The following is a 17,944-nucleotide window of genomic DNA, read 5'->3' as shown; positions in this document are numbered from 1 at the left end:
TGGGATGCGGCGATAAAGTTACTGTTTTTTATTTACATTTTTTTACATTCCCCTTCCTTCTTCCCCCGATCCATGCCGGCTGCCACTGCATGATATAGTACATGTTTGAGATGTAAAACACTCAACACTGCATAGGAAGCAGAATAATACACTAAACAACTATACTCTGAGGTGTAAGAGAAGTACTCTATTGGGTGAAGCCAACATCTGCACTATGTATATTTTGAAGAATTGGTAATAATAGGTACTACAAACAGCTGCAGTTTCAACCCTTCCCTAATAAAAAGAGCTTGCTCCAAGCAGCCAATTTAAAGTGCTGAAAGCAAATCAAGGGAGATAAACATGTGAGAGTCAAGCCGATTTTACAGATGTATAAAAATTCAAACAAATGCAGATAAAAAATGTCTAAGAACAATACGGTATCTGAAGAGGGCCAGTAAACAGAGCTTTGTGTTGTCCATCATAAATCAAACCACAACAGAAATGTGGCAGTGGCAACACTTAGGCAGCATAGGGAAACAATGGCCTTGTGCGGTAAGCAGCATGTAACAATGCAGGACCAGTATGAAGAGCCACATCAGAGAATAGGGCTTTGGGGGGCTGCCAGAGCCCACTGGACTGGTTGGGCTCCATTGGGCTGGCGTAGGGCTTCGAATGGGCTAGTTTTGGGTTTGGCAGCCAGAGCCCAATGGGCTGGTTGGGCTCCATTGGGCTTGCTTTCGGCTTGTTGGGCTTGGGCTGGGCTAGTTTTGCGCTTGGGGTTTTTATAACCGGTCATCTTGTGTCACAAGCCACCATTTTGGTGTTTGTGACACCACAGCCGGTCAGAGAGGACACTGGACAGTTTAGCTTTGTCCCGCCCTCCCTCCCTAGGGAACGAACTTCTGGCTGGTTTTTGCGAGGTTTGTTGTTGGATAGCTCATTACTTTTTCAGCTAGGTAGTTTTCTTGGGAACAGCTGCATCGGGGGGGATTTTGTATTGGTGTTGTCGCTGGAACAAGTGCTGGATTGGTGCATTATGTTTCTTTGGGGCGTTTTTCCTTGGTCAGTTGTGGTATAATGATGTATAGTTACAGTTATGAAAGAACATAAGAAGTTTACCTAGTTAGGTAGTTGTAGAAAGGTTAGGAAATTACAAGTTGTGTTTATAATTGTTGCAGGGGGGAACATGTTTAGGGGAGGGGGTGGAGGGTAAAGTAGGAAGACAATATTTAGTGAGGTTTTGTTTTGTACGGCACAGGCCAAGGGAACTTGTATGTAAGGTGCGCCTGTTTCCAATAAAGCAGCCTTTTTCACACCAATAAGCTAGTCTGTGGTCTGTGCTGCCCCCCTTTTTGGCCCAAACAGCATTATTGGAGATAGTGGCGCATGTGAGAAGTATAATGGCTACATCACGTAGGCAATATATGACACCATGAAGCATGCAGTGCAGCAGTCATACCTATCAACACCCTGGGCCAGGTAGAACATGTGGTTTTTAAGCCCCCTAAGTTGTAAGCTCCCATGAGTGTATGTCTCCTAAATGTCAATCCAATGTAATGTTATGTTACGTTTTGTTATATACTTTACTACGCAAATGGGCACTACACAAATATGTTAACATTTTAAATACCATGTCATGTTTTTTCAGGGTTGTCATGTAACAGAATCCTACATGTTGGGAATCAAAGGAAAATCAACACAGTAGAACAACCAAGTCTTAAGTTGTTGCAGAAACCTTTGATGAGAGAAAGTTGTTCTAGAAATCTTTTCTAAGTGATTTGAGACGGTATCAAAAAGCAGGGACACCCAACATTGCCTCTTGAATGCAGAAGAGGAGGCGGAACCAAGGCTGAAAACTCATATAGTCAGGTAGCATTTCCCTTGAGAATTTGTGGGGACAACCCACACACAGCTTTAGCTTTATGAACAACAAATACAAGTTTAACAAACATTGGCAAAGCCAAGAGGTCTGAGCTCCATTTTCAGTTATAACCAGACCTACTGAGTTAGACTGGTGGCCTTTCACCTGTACACTGACATAAAGAAAATGGGAATTAAATTAATGTTCTGTTATATAGTTCAAACCTAGTTATCAACTTTGAAAAGTTGTATTGAGAGCACAGTAGTTTTAGGATTTGTCTCATCTTAAAAATACATCAAGATTCCCTGAGTTTATTTATCGAGACCATAGTTTTTTGCCTGAGCTCTGCAGTAGAGATAGAACTCTGCAACTCCTAGATTTCCCACAGTATTCCAGAGAGCTGTGTGCTGAAAAGTCACGCAAGTAACGATCAGAAGTACATGAATACCCTCAGGATATTTTTGTGCGTCACAACATAGGATTTTATGAGACCATAATGATTATTTTTGTCAATTATAAACTGTAGCTGCACACTAAAATGGCTAAATACCACAAACTTAATTGGTGATAACTCAGTGTACTGGAATAATTGTGCCAATGTACGACATAGTTCCACAGAAATAATGCACATCTAAACACAATGCCAGGAGAAATATTTTATCAAGAATGCTGTGCCAGGAGAGATGAGTGACCACCAGGGACACAGAATACCAAAGAGGGATTTCCTGCATGTTGCGTGGGAATGTACACCGATTTTTCAGTAAGACACTCTGGTGGCTATAGGGCTTGTACATATGCTCCTGAGTGTCACTTTTGTGGACGCTACAGTGGCCTAACTCCATTTTCATATTTATAAGGTGGCGCTGAGCCACTCAACGTGGCTTAACTCCACCCTGTAAATATGCCCCTTTCCGCCACAGTGATCTGCTGAAAAACAATTCAAAGAGAACAAGAAACTCAGGGCATATTTACAACAGAATGGAGAAGCATGTTATATTGCTAAAGCCACGCTTCTCCATTCTGAAAACACAGGGATATGCCGTATTCACAAGAATGTGGTGCACCCCTGCGTTTCCCCTAGTGCTGGTGCTGAGTTCAGCTGCCCAGCGCCAATGCAAGCACCCTTGTACCATTGTGCATAATGAATGTTAATGATTGTTATGTGCAGGAAGGGAGGCCTTCCTGCAGATAAACACTCATTCATGGGGTTTTGAAACTTCTATGTGTGCTGCTTAATGCAACACACATAGAAGTTGCAAAACGTCTTTTTTTTCAATGATTGTTTATGTGCTGGAAGACTCACCTTCCTGCACATACACAATCAATTGCATTTTGCTGTTTCTATGTGTGCTGCGCAAGGCAGCACATATGGAAACAGCAAAGACAAGGAGAAATAAAGCATTTCTCCACATTGCGCAAGGGTAAGACCAGGTTTTCCCTGGTCTTAATTCTGGTTCTGTCTCTTATTTATATAAAAACAACAATCCCAGGCAATATGGGACAAAAGCAATGTGAAGAAAAAGTTCAAGAAAAAACTATTAAAAAAATCATACATTTTAATTATTTCAGCAAATGATGTTGACATTTAAAAACAGAAGTCGATGATTTTCATTAATACATTTAAAATTCATTGCAAAATCAACAATTTGGTTCAAATAACGATGGTTTCTTCGTTGCGCGTTTCGACACTGGAGGTGTCTTTGTCAGGAAATAACCAACAAACAAAAACATTTCTAAAATCCAAGGCAGTAGAGCAACCTCCGGTTCTTGAGATTATTGACGCTCAAGCATATAGCTTTAGCGACTTTGTCAGTGCGGGATCAGTGCTGATTTGACCAAAACAAAGGTTGTTTTTTTTTTGGTCAAATCGGCACTGACCCCGCACTGACAGAGTCAAGGAGGCTTAAAATGCCCCTAAAGAGTGCACACTTTTATCAGGAGCCAATCCTAGGTTCCCATAATGTGCCTCCGTTACCACTGCATCTCTGTGGGACCGTTACTCATTTACACATTTATCCGTATGCGTTTTATCAATAAATACACCAGTGTGCCTCTGTCACCACTGCATCCCTGTGGGACCGTTACTTATTTCCGCATTTTATCCGTATGCGTTTTATTAACGAATACACCAGAGTGTTTGCTTTCGTAACTAATGAACACACACACTCAAGTGTTCTTTTGTAAGCGACACGGATAGGTCTCTCCAAACAACGATTGTCCCTTTTAAATATTCGACCACATTTCTGAAGCATTACACCTCACGACAAGATTTCGCTCTAAAGCTATATGCTTGAGCGACAATATTCTCAAGAACCGGAGGTTGCTCTACTGCCTTGGATTTTAGAAATGTTTGTGTTTGATGGTTATTTCCTGACGAAAACACCTCCAGTGTCGAAACGCGCGTCGAAGAAACCATCGTTATTTGTACCAAATTGTTGATTTACAATAATTTTAAATGTTTTAATGAAAGTTATTGACTGCTGTTTTTAAATGTAAACATCAGTTGCTGAAATACTTAAAATGTATGATTTTTTAATCATTTTTTCTTGAACTTTTTCTTCACATTGCTTTTGTCACATATTGCCTGGGAATGTTGTTTTTCATTGTATGTTTTACCCTGTCCCAGGAATCACATTCAATTACAGGGGGTCCTTGATATTTGCAAGGCTGCCTCTTATTTATGCCACCCTTGTAAATAGGGGTAATGTCAAAATCAATGGGCGTGGTGGTGGAATGCTCACCGCGGCACCCATTGCCCTCCCCTTTCACGCTGAGTACAGCATGAAAGGGTGCCCTATTTACAAGGCAGCGTTAAGCCACGTTAGGTGGTTTAACGCTGCCATGTAAATAAGGCAAAGCCCCTATTGCCATCACAGCCAGTGACGTTGTGGTGGCGGTGGAGGCTTTTAAATATGCCCCTCAGCATTTCAACACACATTGCATTTTGACACTGCCCCTAATTTACAAGGCTGAGCCAGCGCCAAAAACGAACGCCAAGGAATTCCTGGACTTAGAATTGCGATACAAGTAGAAATTATTCATTTCATTCATAGCTCCTTGATTTTTGCTCTTTCAATGGGCAAGTTTAAACTGTGGAAACGCATTCTGCAACACATATAGAAAGGGCACATCACCATTATTGATTGTTTATGTGCGGGAAGGTCTCCCTTCCTGTACATAAACAATCGCCTCTGCAGCGCAGGCACCCTTGCAACATGGCGGCAGGTTGCCTGCGTTGATGCTAGGCAGCTTTTGTTTGCACTAGCGTAAACACAGGGGTGTGCCCTATTCTTGTGAATATGGCGCATCCCAGTGTTTAAAAAATGTTGGAGCGCGGCGTTGCCAAATTTGGTGTAACACCGCACATTTTTTTAAATATGTGCCTGTGAATTAAAGGGGCATCTCAAGTTAATAATATATTTGCTAATACCTGCACTCGCTGTTTTTTTGAACTTCATGTACAATAACATTTTCCCAGCTGCATCACTCTCAATACACCTTTTTGCAATTCATGTTTTGGCCTGTTTTGGAGTATTTTGTTGCTCCCTCATTTCACATTACTCAGCTACATGTTTATTGTAGTTGCATCAGTAACACAAAGTAACACTGTGTACTCATCTGATGTTGGAACAATTGATACACAGAGACTATTAGCAACAGAGTATTTTTTCATTCTTTTTGATTCTTTGTCACCTGTGGGCTAGGTAGGTTGCAAAAAAAAGGGCCAATAAAGTGCGTTTGGGACTATCTTGCTGTGAATTTTGCTATGTTTGTACATGAATATAGTTGTTATAAAAATGCAACGGAGAACCGAGCGTCTGCTTATATGCATTTTGCACTGTTTACAATGTATATCAATAACTCAGCATTTCTCACAGCATAATTTAAAGTTGGCAGTGAGCAGAGGATACACCTTTCAGTTTCTGAGCTGTGCTGTATGAAAAGTATATGAAGACTTGGAAGAATACATAGCCGCCTGGCCTGATGAACTAGGATCACTGCCTAAAGTATTAAAGGAAGTAAAAAACCTAGGAATTACCAAGGACTCTATACTATCGACGAATGCCCAAGTGGACAAACTAGCAAGATCAAGCTTTGTCACTAGAAAAACCCTGCGACAAATGTTCCCTCAATTGGGATTTCCACACAAAATCCAAGCTACTGTCTCCCTTTTTCTGTAGAAACTCGATTAAGCCAATAGCCTCTACCACGGATCACATTTAAATACCATGAAAAGACTACAGCGGATTCAGAACTCGGCTGCCAGGCTACTCTTGCATGTCAAACTGTGAGACCACATCTCACCTGCCTAGAAAGACCTGCGGTTGCCCGAAGATCCACGTTCAAGCTACTTAGTATCACCCACAAAGCAATACATGGAATGGGACCACTTTTGATCAGGAATATAATCACCAAAAACTTTCAACAAAGGAACCTCCTCTCTAAAGAGGCATCTCGCCTCAAAATCCCAAAATACAAGAAAAAAAACATGGGTGGCACATCCTTCTGTGTTTAAGCAGTCAAGCTATGGAACTCATTACCCCCCAACATAAGATCCACCCACAACCATCTTATCTTCAAAAAACTACTCAAGAATTGAGTCTTACCCACATAAGCACCATAAGCAAACAGAAATTGACAGTATATCCCTCTGTATATAAGCATTTATGTTCACTATAGTTATGTACTTATCTTTGTGTATTGCTTTGTATAAACATGTAGAATAATTATGTTGTTAAAACAAAAATCATCTTTGGTCTACACATACTTACTTCCATTGTGCATCTGTGTACCTCCATGTACTTGGATCTGTGTGTCTGGTACTTTTCTCCTGAAAAGCATCTCCAATGCACTACCCTATTTCTCATCCTGTACCTCTATGAATAGCTTTATTCTACATATACTTACCTCCTTTATGCATCTATATACTTTCAATGTACTTATGGATCTATATATTTATCACTTTCTTCAAATTTAGCATTACCAATGCACTACCCTATTTCTCAGCCTACACTTCTCTCAATATATCTTCTAGCCCAACTTTCTGACTCCTCTCAAACCTCTTTCTACTACTATCTCTCACCCTATAAATCTATCAATATATCCTCTACATCCACTCTCCCACTTATCCCAAACCCCATACCACTACTATGCTCCCCAAAATAACCCTTTCTAGACTCTCTCCTACTCTACCCCTCCTTGGATCATCTGACACCTCTTTTACTCCCGATCCCCCAAAACAAACTTTTCTAAACTCTTCGCCTCCAAAAACCCTTTTTACTCATCCAAAAGCCTCCTCCTACTGCTATGTCCTAAAACAAAAGAAGAAGAAGAAAAAAATCCTTCACTCTTCTATCCCTCCTCTATCCTTTTCAATCAAAATAACAGACTAACATTTTCACTGCTCAAATTTCATATCCACTATACTAATTCACCACTAATCCTTTATGGGTTCTAGAATAGTGTGCTACTCGGCAATAAAGCGTATCAACGCCCCATCAGGGTTACAAGTGCTATAAAAATGCAAACCTTTCCCCCTTTTTAACCCCCACGAACCCTTCTCAATCCAAATAACTGACTAACATATCCACCACTCAAATTAATTTCCTGTTTCACCATACTAATGCATTAAAAAGATGCTTGGTTCTGCACTGAAACATCACAGTCATGTATGGAAGGGCCTTAGGTTCCCTAAGGCAGCCCCTCCTGGAAAGAGGGCTCTCAAAAGCCATACAATAAAGTCAGAATAGAAAAGCCAAACTTTGAACACTGCAAGTGTTTGCAATTTAAAAAACTTACTGAGCAAAGCAATTGACACTTTACCCCTCAATCAACCACTCACAAGATCTAGCGCAGCTTTATGCACTCCATAATGATGGCAGCAGTAAAAAAGCAAAACAAAAGATTTTTTTTTTAAAACACTCTCCAAAACAATTTCGAACAGCAGGAAATATAAACAAACACAAAATGCATTGGACTGATACCAAAACATGACAAACATTTCATCAGAGAGACAATATAAACGGGATTTGGAGGGTCTAAGGGAAGTTTAAAGACCTACCCAGGTTTTAATCCCCTAATCTACAAACTTTAAATACACAAAAACCTGGGTGTCTAACACGAAACTAAATGTGTTTCAAAGACCATATTTTTGTGCTCTTTATTTTTGGTATTGTGTTTTGCACTTGCAGTAGCAAAAGCCCTTAAGAACAGAGGCCCTGATGAAAGCCATGGGAGTTCTCCCCGTTTGGCAGAAACATGTTGGCCCCTAAAACAGTCATTTGTTTATACTGTTGTTTTGCGCTGTTCTGTTTTTTAAATAGAAAGAGGCCCATAGTAATTAAAGTTTCCGTTCTGTGAGTCCTCTATTCCTTTTTAACTTCACCCTTTTTTTACACTTTTCACCTGTTGCACTGCATTTTTGTTCCATTTGGATCCCACGCATGGTCAAATAAGCAATTGTGGGCTTGACCCCAGTCCAACCAGGCGGTCCTGGAAGTAGTCTCACTGATCTAGAGACACACCAGCCCGGCCCTGTCGATGACCAGATGAGAAAAAACAGATCACCAACAAGATTTTGATGGTAATCCATCTCTGGATCTTGGGTCTCACCTACGCTTGCGGGTGGTTACATGCGTTAGATTGTCAAACCTTATATATAGATCATTCTGTTCTTTAGTCTTACTCATATATACCGTATACAGTATATGGTCTTTGAAACACATTTAGTTTCGTGTTAGACACCCAGGTTTTTGTGTATTTAAAAAAAAAAAACATTTCATCAGGCCAATACTTGAAGGAAGCTCTCCCACACAGGCAAAGGGCTGTCCCAGAATCCCTCTTTAGTTGCCATATGGTGTGTTGACATTGTTACTCCTTTCAACTTTCATCCATGTATCAGTTGGTATCTCAAACACAAAGAAACCTGCCTTGTAATACCTGCATGGTCAAGACAGTACTCATAAAAGCATTTCACACTCACGCTCTAGAGCTTTTTCCATAACATTAATACACCATAGAAACTCTAGCAAACTATTCAGTTTGTCACTCTACATAACCCTTGTGCTAACCGGGAAATTAGCAGTCTAAATTAAACAAATTAGGCATCTTAGATCCTGATAAGCATGTTGTGAACTACTGCCCCTTCCCCTAAATGTTAACCTGTGGCACAGGCTCTCTGGAGACACAGCCTTATGCTACTTACCTCAATACCAGACGCTTGAGCTCCTGCATCCAGTAGTTTACTTTGAGTTGTCTCTAGAGATAGGCAAAAAATATTTAAAATTAGCAATTACTTTTCTAACCAGATGGTAGGCCCTTCATCTATCAGACTGTCTGATTGAATTATTATCTTTGGTTTCAGATCATCACCAATTATAGGGTTTAATGTAAAACAATCTATGAACAATAAATTTAAATGTTTCTCACCTGTTCACAATAACTCTAATATTCATACTATATAAATGTCTTCTGTGTTTACTATAAGACACAGTAGCTAGTGGGACCTGGAACTGTGCCATAGCAGTGCAACAAGATGAGTGTCATAAAGATGCGGCATGCATCCAGAGAAGTGTCTTCTCCCTCTTGCACAATAGTCTTTTTATCCCCTACCATGCTGATGACGGCTGGGAGCCGTCATGCACACAGTGCTTGTGTGCTGATGACTGCTCCCAGCCGTCATGACCACGCCCGCGATCGGAATGTGCCGCATAGGAGCGGAATTCTGGCCGCGGGCAAGGGGTTAAAGAGATCACCGCCTAATTCACAGTCGGAATATTATAAAGAGCATATTTGCTGGCCAAACAAACCTAGAGGTAGAGATCAGTAGCATGATAAGAAACCCTCAAAAAGAAAAGAGGAGGGCCAGAATGCTCACCAACAGGGGTTGGAAACACAAGGGCACCGAGTGGTGTTCATGCCAAGCGGCTGCATCAGAAATCAGTTTGTAAACCAGAAGCCATCCTTTCAGGAACATCACCAGCGAGGGCAGATCCATACATAGCAAGATGTCTTTCAGTTCTCAAAGTCGAGAACCTAAGGTACATTCTAGAGACAACCTCTCGCTAGGACAATTGGACCTAGACCTACAGAAATGTTTTAGCAACTGTTTGAACTGAAAAACATCCTGTTAGTCAGTTTTCTGGTATTCAAATCTAGATCCTTTCCTGCCTGGTAGTCTATGCCTATTCTATGGTTCCAAAAGTTTCCAAAACATTGGAAGCTCAATCTGGAAAAAATAATTCAATGATGATGAAGCCCTGGGATGACTTGTGCGCGATAATAAATCATATTAACATAACATAGCCTAATCCTATTGCTTGATGTTCACAAATATATTGCCAAGATGCAAAACATGAGTATTGAGGTCTGTAACCAGGATGCTCGCTGGCAGGGTAAAATCTAGGTTTAAACTGAGGTGCATGTAAATAGGAATCCAAAGACTGGATCGACGAGGCTAGAGGTAGAGAATAAAGATTGTAAATTTAGGCTTTCCAGAATTATACCAGACTGCCAACAAAGATCAGATTTTGGTCTCTAAATGCAGGCTGATAAACCATAGCAGTCTAAAGCCCTCCCCTGTCATAAGTGTTTGAGAATATGTTCACCATCATCACATTTGACAAAGTACTACAAATAAAGATTTACTTGTTTGTATTGCACTGAATTTTGGCAATCACTTTCCTGTTTAGCCTCAAAATCTAGTTGTGATGGAAATCATACTTGTTAAAAAATACAACTGAACAGATATAGTAAAGAGTAAGGCAGTGAAGGCAATAACAGAGAATGTATGGGAACATGCATGAGGAGAGGAGACATGAACAAAGGAGGTGTCTATAAACGGCCATTGTTGGAGGGATTGTGTAGGAACATGGGCAGTTTGCAGGCAAAGGAAAAGAAGGGATGTGAAAAAAGAAATATGTATGGCCACAGGGTGTGAGGAGGTGATTAATGTTTACTGATGAGGCATGGCAGAGGAAGCAGAGACAGAAAGGAACTACAGCAGCGTGAGCAGAAGATGCATCGACAGAGAAAACATTGGAAAGTTATGAGTAACAGAATGAGCCTGGAGACAAGAGCAAAGGTTATGTTCAGAGGATCCATGGACAGTGGAGATGCACTCATGTTATTTATCAGCAAGGCATGGATAGAAACTGGCAATAGCAGTGGTAAGGGCATGGGTGGAACTAGCAATGCACAAGCATTGGCAAAGGAGGCAATGTAGAGATATGTGAGGAGGGCACAGCCAGAAGCAAAGGTGAATAGTACAAGACAATAACCAATGAACAAGTTTGCTCTTTCAATTACAGTTACATTTTTAGACTAAAAAATAAATGGGGTTTGAGGATTTACCAATCCTGTACTCACCAAGCAGGAGGAGTAGCTCATTTGCTGTCTGTTTAGCTGCTTGCCCTTTGTGAGACAGAGGTTCCTGGGCAGAGATCTGCCAAAGAAAAGAAGACAATATTTAGTGAGGGGGCGATTATCATTTATGATTTCACATACTGTAATCGGCAGAGCAAGAGTATCTCTGATACTGTGGATAACAGAGCTGTGTGTAGTTAAGACCTTCCTCACAATCCCAGCTCTCTTTCAGGAGCCGAAATGGGTATTTATTATCCCAAATATTTTGGTAACTCTGGGTCCAAGTTGTTATTCTCATTCTAGGGAAAACTCAGGATAGCCAGCATTTGAAGCGGGATAACATTCAAGAATTATAGATTCCAGGACCCTGTGTCCTCAAACCAATTTGCAGCCAGCTCATAATGAGGCCACAGTGGAAAATAGAAGGCAGCTGAGGGGCTGATGCTTAAACAAATGAGCAACCCAATCATTACGTTGGGCGATCAAAGGGTTTGAGATATCAAAAACACTACCCCTGAGCATTTTGGTGAAAACACATCTGTGAGTGTGATGTGTGTGTGCCACTGTTTTTTAAAAGCTGATCTCAGGCAATAGCGGTACAAAAGGGGGTGGTGATGAACGGAGCATCTGAATCAATCAAACACTCACACCCAGTCAAAAGATCTGGGTTTAATCCATCACCGTTCTTTAGCCCACTCTGCCACCCCAGTTCAGACATGGCCATATGCAAATCAGTCTGACCCTGTGCCTCATGGGAACAGTCCAGCCCGAACTGCCAAGCCATGCCTTCCCTGGACCGGAAACAAGCTTCCGAGGACCGGTTTCTGGCATTTCAGCCGTCTTCAACCCGGCTTGCTTGAATCCAGTGGCAAAGTGAGCAAGGGACTCACGTCTGAGTATACCCTGCCAACTTATGGCGAACAAAGTGGTACAAAAGGGGGTGGTGATGGACGGAGCATCTGAACCAATCAAACACTCACACCCAGTCCACAGATCTGGGTTTGATCCATCACCGTTCTTTAGCCCACTCTGCCATCCCAGTTCTGAACTGGCGTGGCAGAGTGGGCTAAAGAACGGTGATGGATTAAACCCAGATCAGTTGACTGAGGGTGAGTGCGTGTATTGTCAATGCTCCGTCCATAATTTCCTTTGGTTTTTCTTTGTTTGCCATAAGTTGGCAGGGTATGCTCAGACGTGAGTCCCTTGCTCACTTTGCCACTGGAGTCAAGCAAGCCGGGCTGAAGACGGCTGAAATGCCAGAAACCGGTCCTCGGTAGCTTATTTCCGGTCCAGGGAAGGCATGGCTTGGCAGTTCGGGCTAGACTGTTCCCATGAGGCACAGGGTCAGTTCGATTTGCACGTGGCCATGTCTGAACTGGGGTGGCAGAGTGGGCTAAAGAACGGTGATGGATTAAACCCAGAACAGTTGACTGGGGCTGAGGGCTTTTATTGTCAACGCTCCGTCCATCGTTTCCTTTGTTTTTCCTTTGTTCGCCGTAAGTTGGCAGGGTATGCTCAGACGTGAGTCCCTTGCTCACTTTGCCACTGGATTCATGCAAGCCGGGCTGATGACGGCTGAAATGCCAGAAACCGGTCCTCTGTAGCTTGTTTCCGGTCCAGGGAAGCCATGGCTTGGCAGTTCGGGCTGGACTGTTCCCAAGAGGCACAGGGTCAGCCTGATTTGCACATGGCCATGTCTGATCTGAGGTGGCAGAGTGGGCTAAAGAACGGTGATGGATTAAACCCAAATCAGTTGACTGGGGGTGAGTGCTTGTATTGTCAACGCTCCGTCCATCATTTGCTTTGGTCTTTCTTTGTTCGCCATAAGTTGGCATGGTATACTCAGACGTGAGTCCCTTGCTTACTTTGCCACTGGATTCAAGCAAGCCGGGCTGAAGACAGCTGAAATGCCAGAAACCGGTCCTCGTAGCTTGTTTCCGGCCCAGGGAAGGCATGGCTTGGCAGTTCGGCCTGGACTGTTCCCATGAGGAACAGGGTCAGACTGATTTGCACATGGCCATGTCTGAACTGGGAAGGCATAGTGGGCTAAAGAACGGTGATGGATTTAACCCAGATCAGTTGACTGGGGGTGAGTGCTTGTATTGTCAACGCTCTGTCCATCATTTCCTTTGGTCTTTCTTTGTTCGCCATAAGTTGGCAGGGTATGCTCAGATGTGAGTCCCTTGCTCACTTTGCCACTGGATTCAAGCAAGCCGGGCTGAAGACGGCTGAAATGCCAGAAACCGGTCCTCGGTAGCTTGTTTCCGGTCCAGGGAAGGCATGGCTTGGCAGTTCGGGCTGGACTGTTCCCATGAGGCACAGGGTCAGACTGATTTGCACATGGCCATGTCTGAACTGGGGTAGCAGAGTGGGCTAAATAACGGTGATGGATTAAACCCAGATCCGTTGACTGGGGGTGAGTGCTTGTATTGTCAACGCTCCGTCCATCATTTCCTTTGGTTTTTAAAGAGAATGGGTAGCATTTTCAGCCTTCTGTGATAAAGATAACAGGGGACTTTTTTTAGTGCTCTTTCATGAGAGATGTCAGTGAATGGGCAGGAGTGGAATCCACATCTCTACTATCTAATCAGGATTTGTGTCCTTCACACGAGCTGATCATCTTTATTGTTCAGAAGATACAGTGATTTCATGATAGAAGAGTCTACTCAAAAAATCCCCTACCATATTGTGCAGTGCTGCAAACCCTTCCGGTAAAGAAGCCTCCTTGCAAGCTTTTGTGACACCAGCTCTAAGGAAATGTTCGAGAGGCTGAATGGAAAAGAACATGAAATTAGTAAGGGAGAAGCCTTTAGAAAGAGATCACTCATCCATATGGCTTTCAATTTCATTTATCACATTCATTTCCAACTCTATTAAATGATTACTGCACATAAACAACAGATCTTGACCAACTAAGCAACGAAATCACAGCCATCGGACACCACTTGGGACATGGCCCTTCCTAAGGATGAATAAGCATCACTTTAAAAATTAGAGGACATGATCAAGCTCCATCTTCACGAAAGAAGTTCAAGGCAGTCAAGGGGATTGAAGTAATCAAGATCCTGTGGCGGACAGGCGATCCACACTCTCAAGGTGGTCAGTGGTTGACTGGGGAGAGGTAATGAGTATCACCACGAAGGAAAAAGTGATCAGAAGCTTTACAGGGTGAGAATCCTCAAGAGGTAGGAGAGTAAGATCTTCTGCGGCAAGTGAAGTTCATGATCCCAAGAGATTTGATGCAAATACCCAAAAGGGAGAGGAGAGGTGATCAGAATTCTCAGAGGGGAGAGTTGATAAGAATCTTAAAATAGAGGTTGTTGATGAGGCTGCTCTTGGGGGGAGGGTGACATTGGATGTTACAACGTGTATATGGTAAGTTCCCAAGCTTTTAGATGTTTTCTATAGGACATTTATGAGGCACATGTGAACTATAGCTATTAAGAAAACATACAAGGACAGATTTAAAAAAATGTGAAAACCTTTTCCAAAGTATATAAACCAACTCATGAAAAATAAGGTAGGTGTTGGTCCAGCGATGGAGGTTAAAGGGAAGAAGTGATCTGGATCCCTAGAAGGGGCCCATGATTACAATTCTTATGAGTGGTATCAAGTACAATTGTAACAATAAAACCAGTTGGATAATGTTTCTGTCTCAATATGGGGGTTACAGAAAAAGTAAAAATAAGTTATACATTAAAAAGTTGTGAACAAGTTTGTTTTTAACTCCTAGTGAGGCAGGAAGGCTAATAAAGTGAAGGAAGAAAACATGGCATGGTCTTGATTCAAAGTTTTACTTTTTTGACACAATCAATCTCCAAAAGCATTACTTTCTTCTATGTAGTGGTGCACTGACCACACAAAAAGGCAGTTTCTCCCAAGAAAATTGAAAATGAAAGGGTTTTAAAAAACAATGCACCAGTGTAAATAATTTCTGTAATTCCTTAGATTCCATCTGTATTACTGTGACTCTCATTATGCGTGACCTATCATAATCTGCTAATTCACTGTGAGTCCATGAAGGGCAAATAACAAGGACTCAAATTTTGGGAGCAATAACATATGGGCGTCACATTTCATTTACTGTACTTGTTTTTCCCCGGGCTTTTGAGGAAACACAGCAGAGCTGCCATATTCCTCCAAACCTCATGATTCCAATGAGACCTGTACCATCAGAATTATTGTGTCACTTGTAATGAAGGCCCAACTATGATATCCCTGGTGAAAAAAAGAGACGACCCAGATAATGACCACTCAGATCTGGGCTCTAGATCAGATGTGGTGAAAGCTACAGAAAAATCCAGCAGAGATCTGAAAGACAAGCAGAGAATACCCCCAAACACAAAATCTTTTCATTAGACACCCCCTTATGATTCTCTTTGATACACCATGGACATAATTCATTCAAACATACAGTAGATATTACTGAGGGGTACATTTGCCCCAGACATACCTTTATCAGGCCAAAGGTGTTCTCTTTCGGCAGGCTTGCCTGGAGGTATAATATCTCTCGGAACACCCCTGGTAGTTCCAAAGCCAGCTGGTCTGGGGGAAGCAGAGTCGCCATTGGGCCAAGTGTCAGTAACACCTGTTCACGGATCTACAGGAAGTAACACAGAAGAGAGTACATGCCTCTGACCTCTGTATATGTGAAGCAAGGGGACACTGATTGTTTTTGTATGGCAAAATACTTGTAGTGGAGATGCATGTTTATGCATTGTCATAAAAAAAAGTCATGGCATGGGTTAACTTGTACTCATATGCCTGCATTCAGGAAGTTCTTACCATAGTCAGAATGTAACATTTATTTCCTAATTGAAGAAGTCACAGTTTCTTGCTTTATTTATCCCATGTTACAATCACTTTGCAGAGGAAGCCAGGTTGCCCCATACTTACAAGACCCACGCAATTTGATTTGCTCACATGTCCGGATTTAGGCCCACATCCATCAAAGGAAAACCCGGTTGCAAACGGGCAGATTTCAGAATATGCCCCTTTGCGCCCGTTATTTTTGCATTTGGGATGCATCATCCCAAATGCAAAAATCGGAAAATGCGATTGCACTTAAGGAATCGCAAATTGCGGTGCCTTGAATGCAATGCAAGATGCCTTTTAATGGGGCTTTGGGGGGGGCGGGGGGGCGGCCGACCAGCGGGAGGCCTGCCCCCTCGGGGGTTTTTGGGCCGGGGGGGGCAGCCAGAGCCCATTGGGCTGGTTGGGCTCCATTGAGCTGGTGTTGGGCTTGTTGGGCTTGGGGTTGGGCTAGGTTTGGGCTTGGCAGCCAGAGCTCATTGGGCTGGTTGGGCTCCACTGGGCTGGCATTGGGCTTGTTGGGCTTGGGTTAGGCTAGTTTTGGGCTTGGGGGTTTTATAACCGGCCATCTTGTGTCATTAGCCACCATTTTGGTGTTTGTGACACAACAGCGACCCTTGACCCTTCCAGGTAGGTCGCTCACCCTCCGCACAGCACCGCCTGTGCCTCCCTGCCCAGCTGCCGCTGCTGAGGAAGTTTGAGGCCCTCCTCCACCCGCAGGCTACCATCTGCGCCTCATCCCTGGTAGCCAGTGGTAGGCTGTAGGTTTGCTCATCCTCCATTGTATTGCCTGTATCTTCTTACATTGCTCCTGTTGTAGTGACTGCATTTTCATTGTTGTTTCTGTGACTGTTGTTGACTGTCTCCCCTGCTGCCTGTACGTGGGTTTGCCCGTTCTCTCCCTCTGTTCCCCTCGCTGCCCCGTGTCTCTCCCCCCGGTTTTCCTTCTGCTCCCCTCGCTGCCCCGTTTCTCTCTGCCCGTTTTTGCCTTCTGTTGCTTAGCTGCCCCTGCATTTCTGTGACCTTTCTGCCTTCTGTGCCACTCTTTTCCCCCGGTTTTTGTGACCTTTCTGCCCTTTCTTGTGACCTTTTGCCTTCTGTGCCACTCGTTTCCCCCCCGTTTTTCTGTGACCTTTTTGCCCCTCTTGTGACCTTTGTGCCTCTGTGCTACTCGTTTCCCCCCGTTTTTTGTGACCTTTCTGCCCTTTCTTGTGACCTTTGTGCCTGTGTGCCACTCATTTCCACCCGTTTTTTGTGACCTTTCTGCCCTTTCTGGGGACCTTTGTACCCTCTGTGCCACTCGTTTCCCCCCATTTTTTGTGACCTTTCTGCTGTTTCTTGTGATCTTTCTGCCTTCTGTGCCACTCGTTTCCCCCCATTTTTTGTGACCTTTCTGCCCTTTCTTGTGACCTTTGTGCCCTCTGTGCCACTCGTTTCCCCCATTTTTTGTGACCTTTCTGCCCTTTCTTGTGACCTTTGTGCCTCTGTGTCACTCGTTTCCCTCGATTTTTCTGACCTTTCTGCCCTTTCTTGTGAACTTTGTGCCTCTCTGCCACTAGTTTCCCCCCATTTTTTGTGACCTTTCTGCCCTTTCGTTATGACCTTTGTGCCTCTGTGCAACTTGTTTCCCTCTGTATATTTGTGACCTTTTGCCCTTTTTGTGAGCTTCTGCCTTCTATGCCACTTGTTTCCCCACAATTGTTGTGCCCTTTTGCCTTCTGTTTCCTTTGTCGCCCCTCGCAGCTGCATCCCCTGCGGCCCCTCCCCCGAGCTGCCCTTTCGCTGCCTCCACCTCCCGCCTCCCAGCTGCTCATCCCTCCGAACCTCCCCATATAGGCCGCCCGCTGCGCGGTGAGGAGAGCAACCCTTGACCCTTTCAGGTAGGTCGCTCCCCCTCCGCACAGCACCGCTTGTGCCTCCCTGCCC

General features: G+C 43.3%; 1 protein-coding gene across 1 annotated transcript in view; it reads right to left on the bottom strand.

Annotated features, from left to right (window-relative positions):
* Window positions 1-17,944, bottom strand: part of LOC147708718 (uncharacterized) — a 202,925-nt gene that overhangs the window by 174,647 nt on the left and 10,334 nt on the right. The window contains exons 3-6 of the mRNA XM_086925388.1: window positions 15,660-15,806; window positions 13,889-13,975; window positions 11,210-11,285; window positions 9,048-9,100 (exon numbers count right to left, since the gene is read on the bottom strand). Of these exons, the coding sequence (XP_086781514.1) occupies window positions 9,048-9,100; window positions 11,210-11,285; window positions 13,889-13,975; window positions 15,660-15,806 (363 nt within the window). The remainder of the gene's footprint in view (window positions 1-9,047; window positions 9,101-11,209; window positions 11,286-13,888; window positions 13,976-15,659; window positions 15,807-17,944) is intronic.

This window comes from Lissotriton vulgaris, chromosome 6 (genome assembly GCF_964263255.1).
Source record: "Lissotriton vulgaris chromosome 6, aLisVul1.2, whole genome shotgun sequence".
In the NCBI taxonomy this organism is placed as follows: Eukaryota; Metazoa; Chordata; class Amphibia; order Caudata; family Salamandridae; genus Lissotriton; species Lissotriton vulgaris.
Note: the sequence above shows the minus strand (reverse complement) of the source record. Positions and strands in the feature narration are given on the sequence as shown.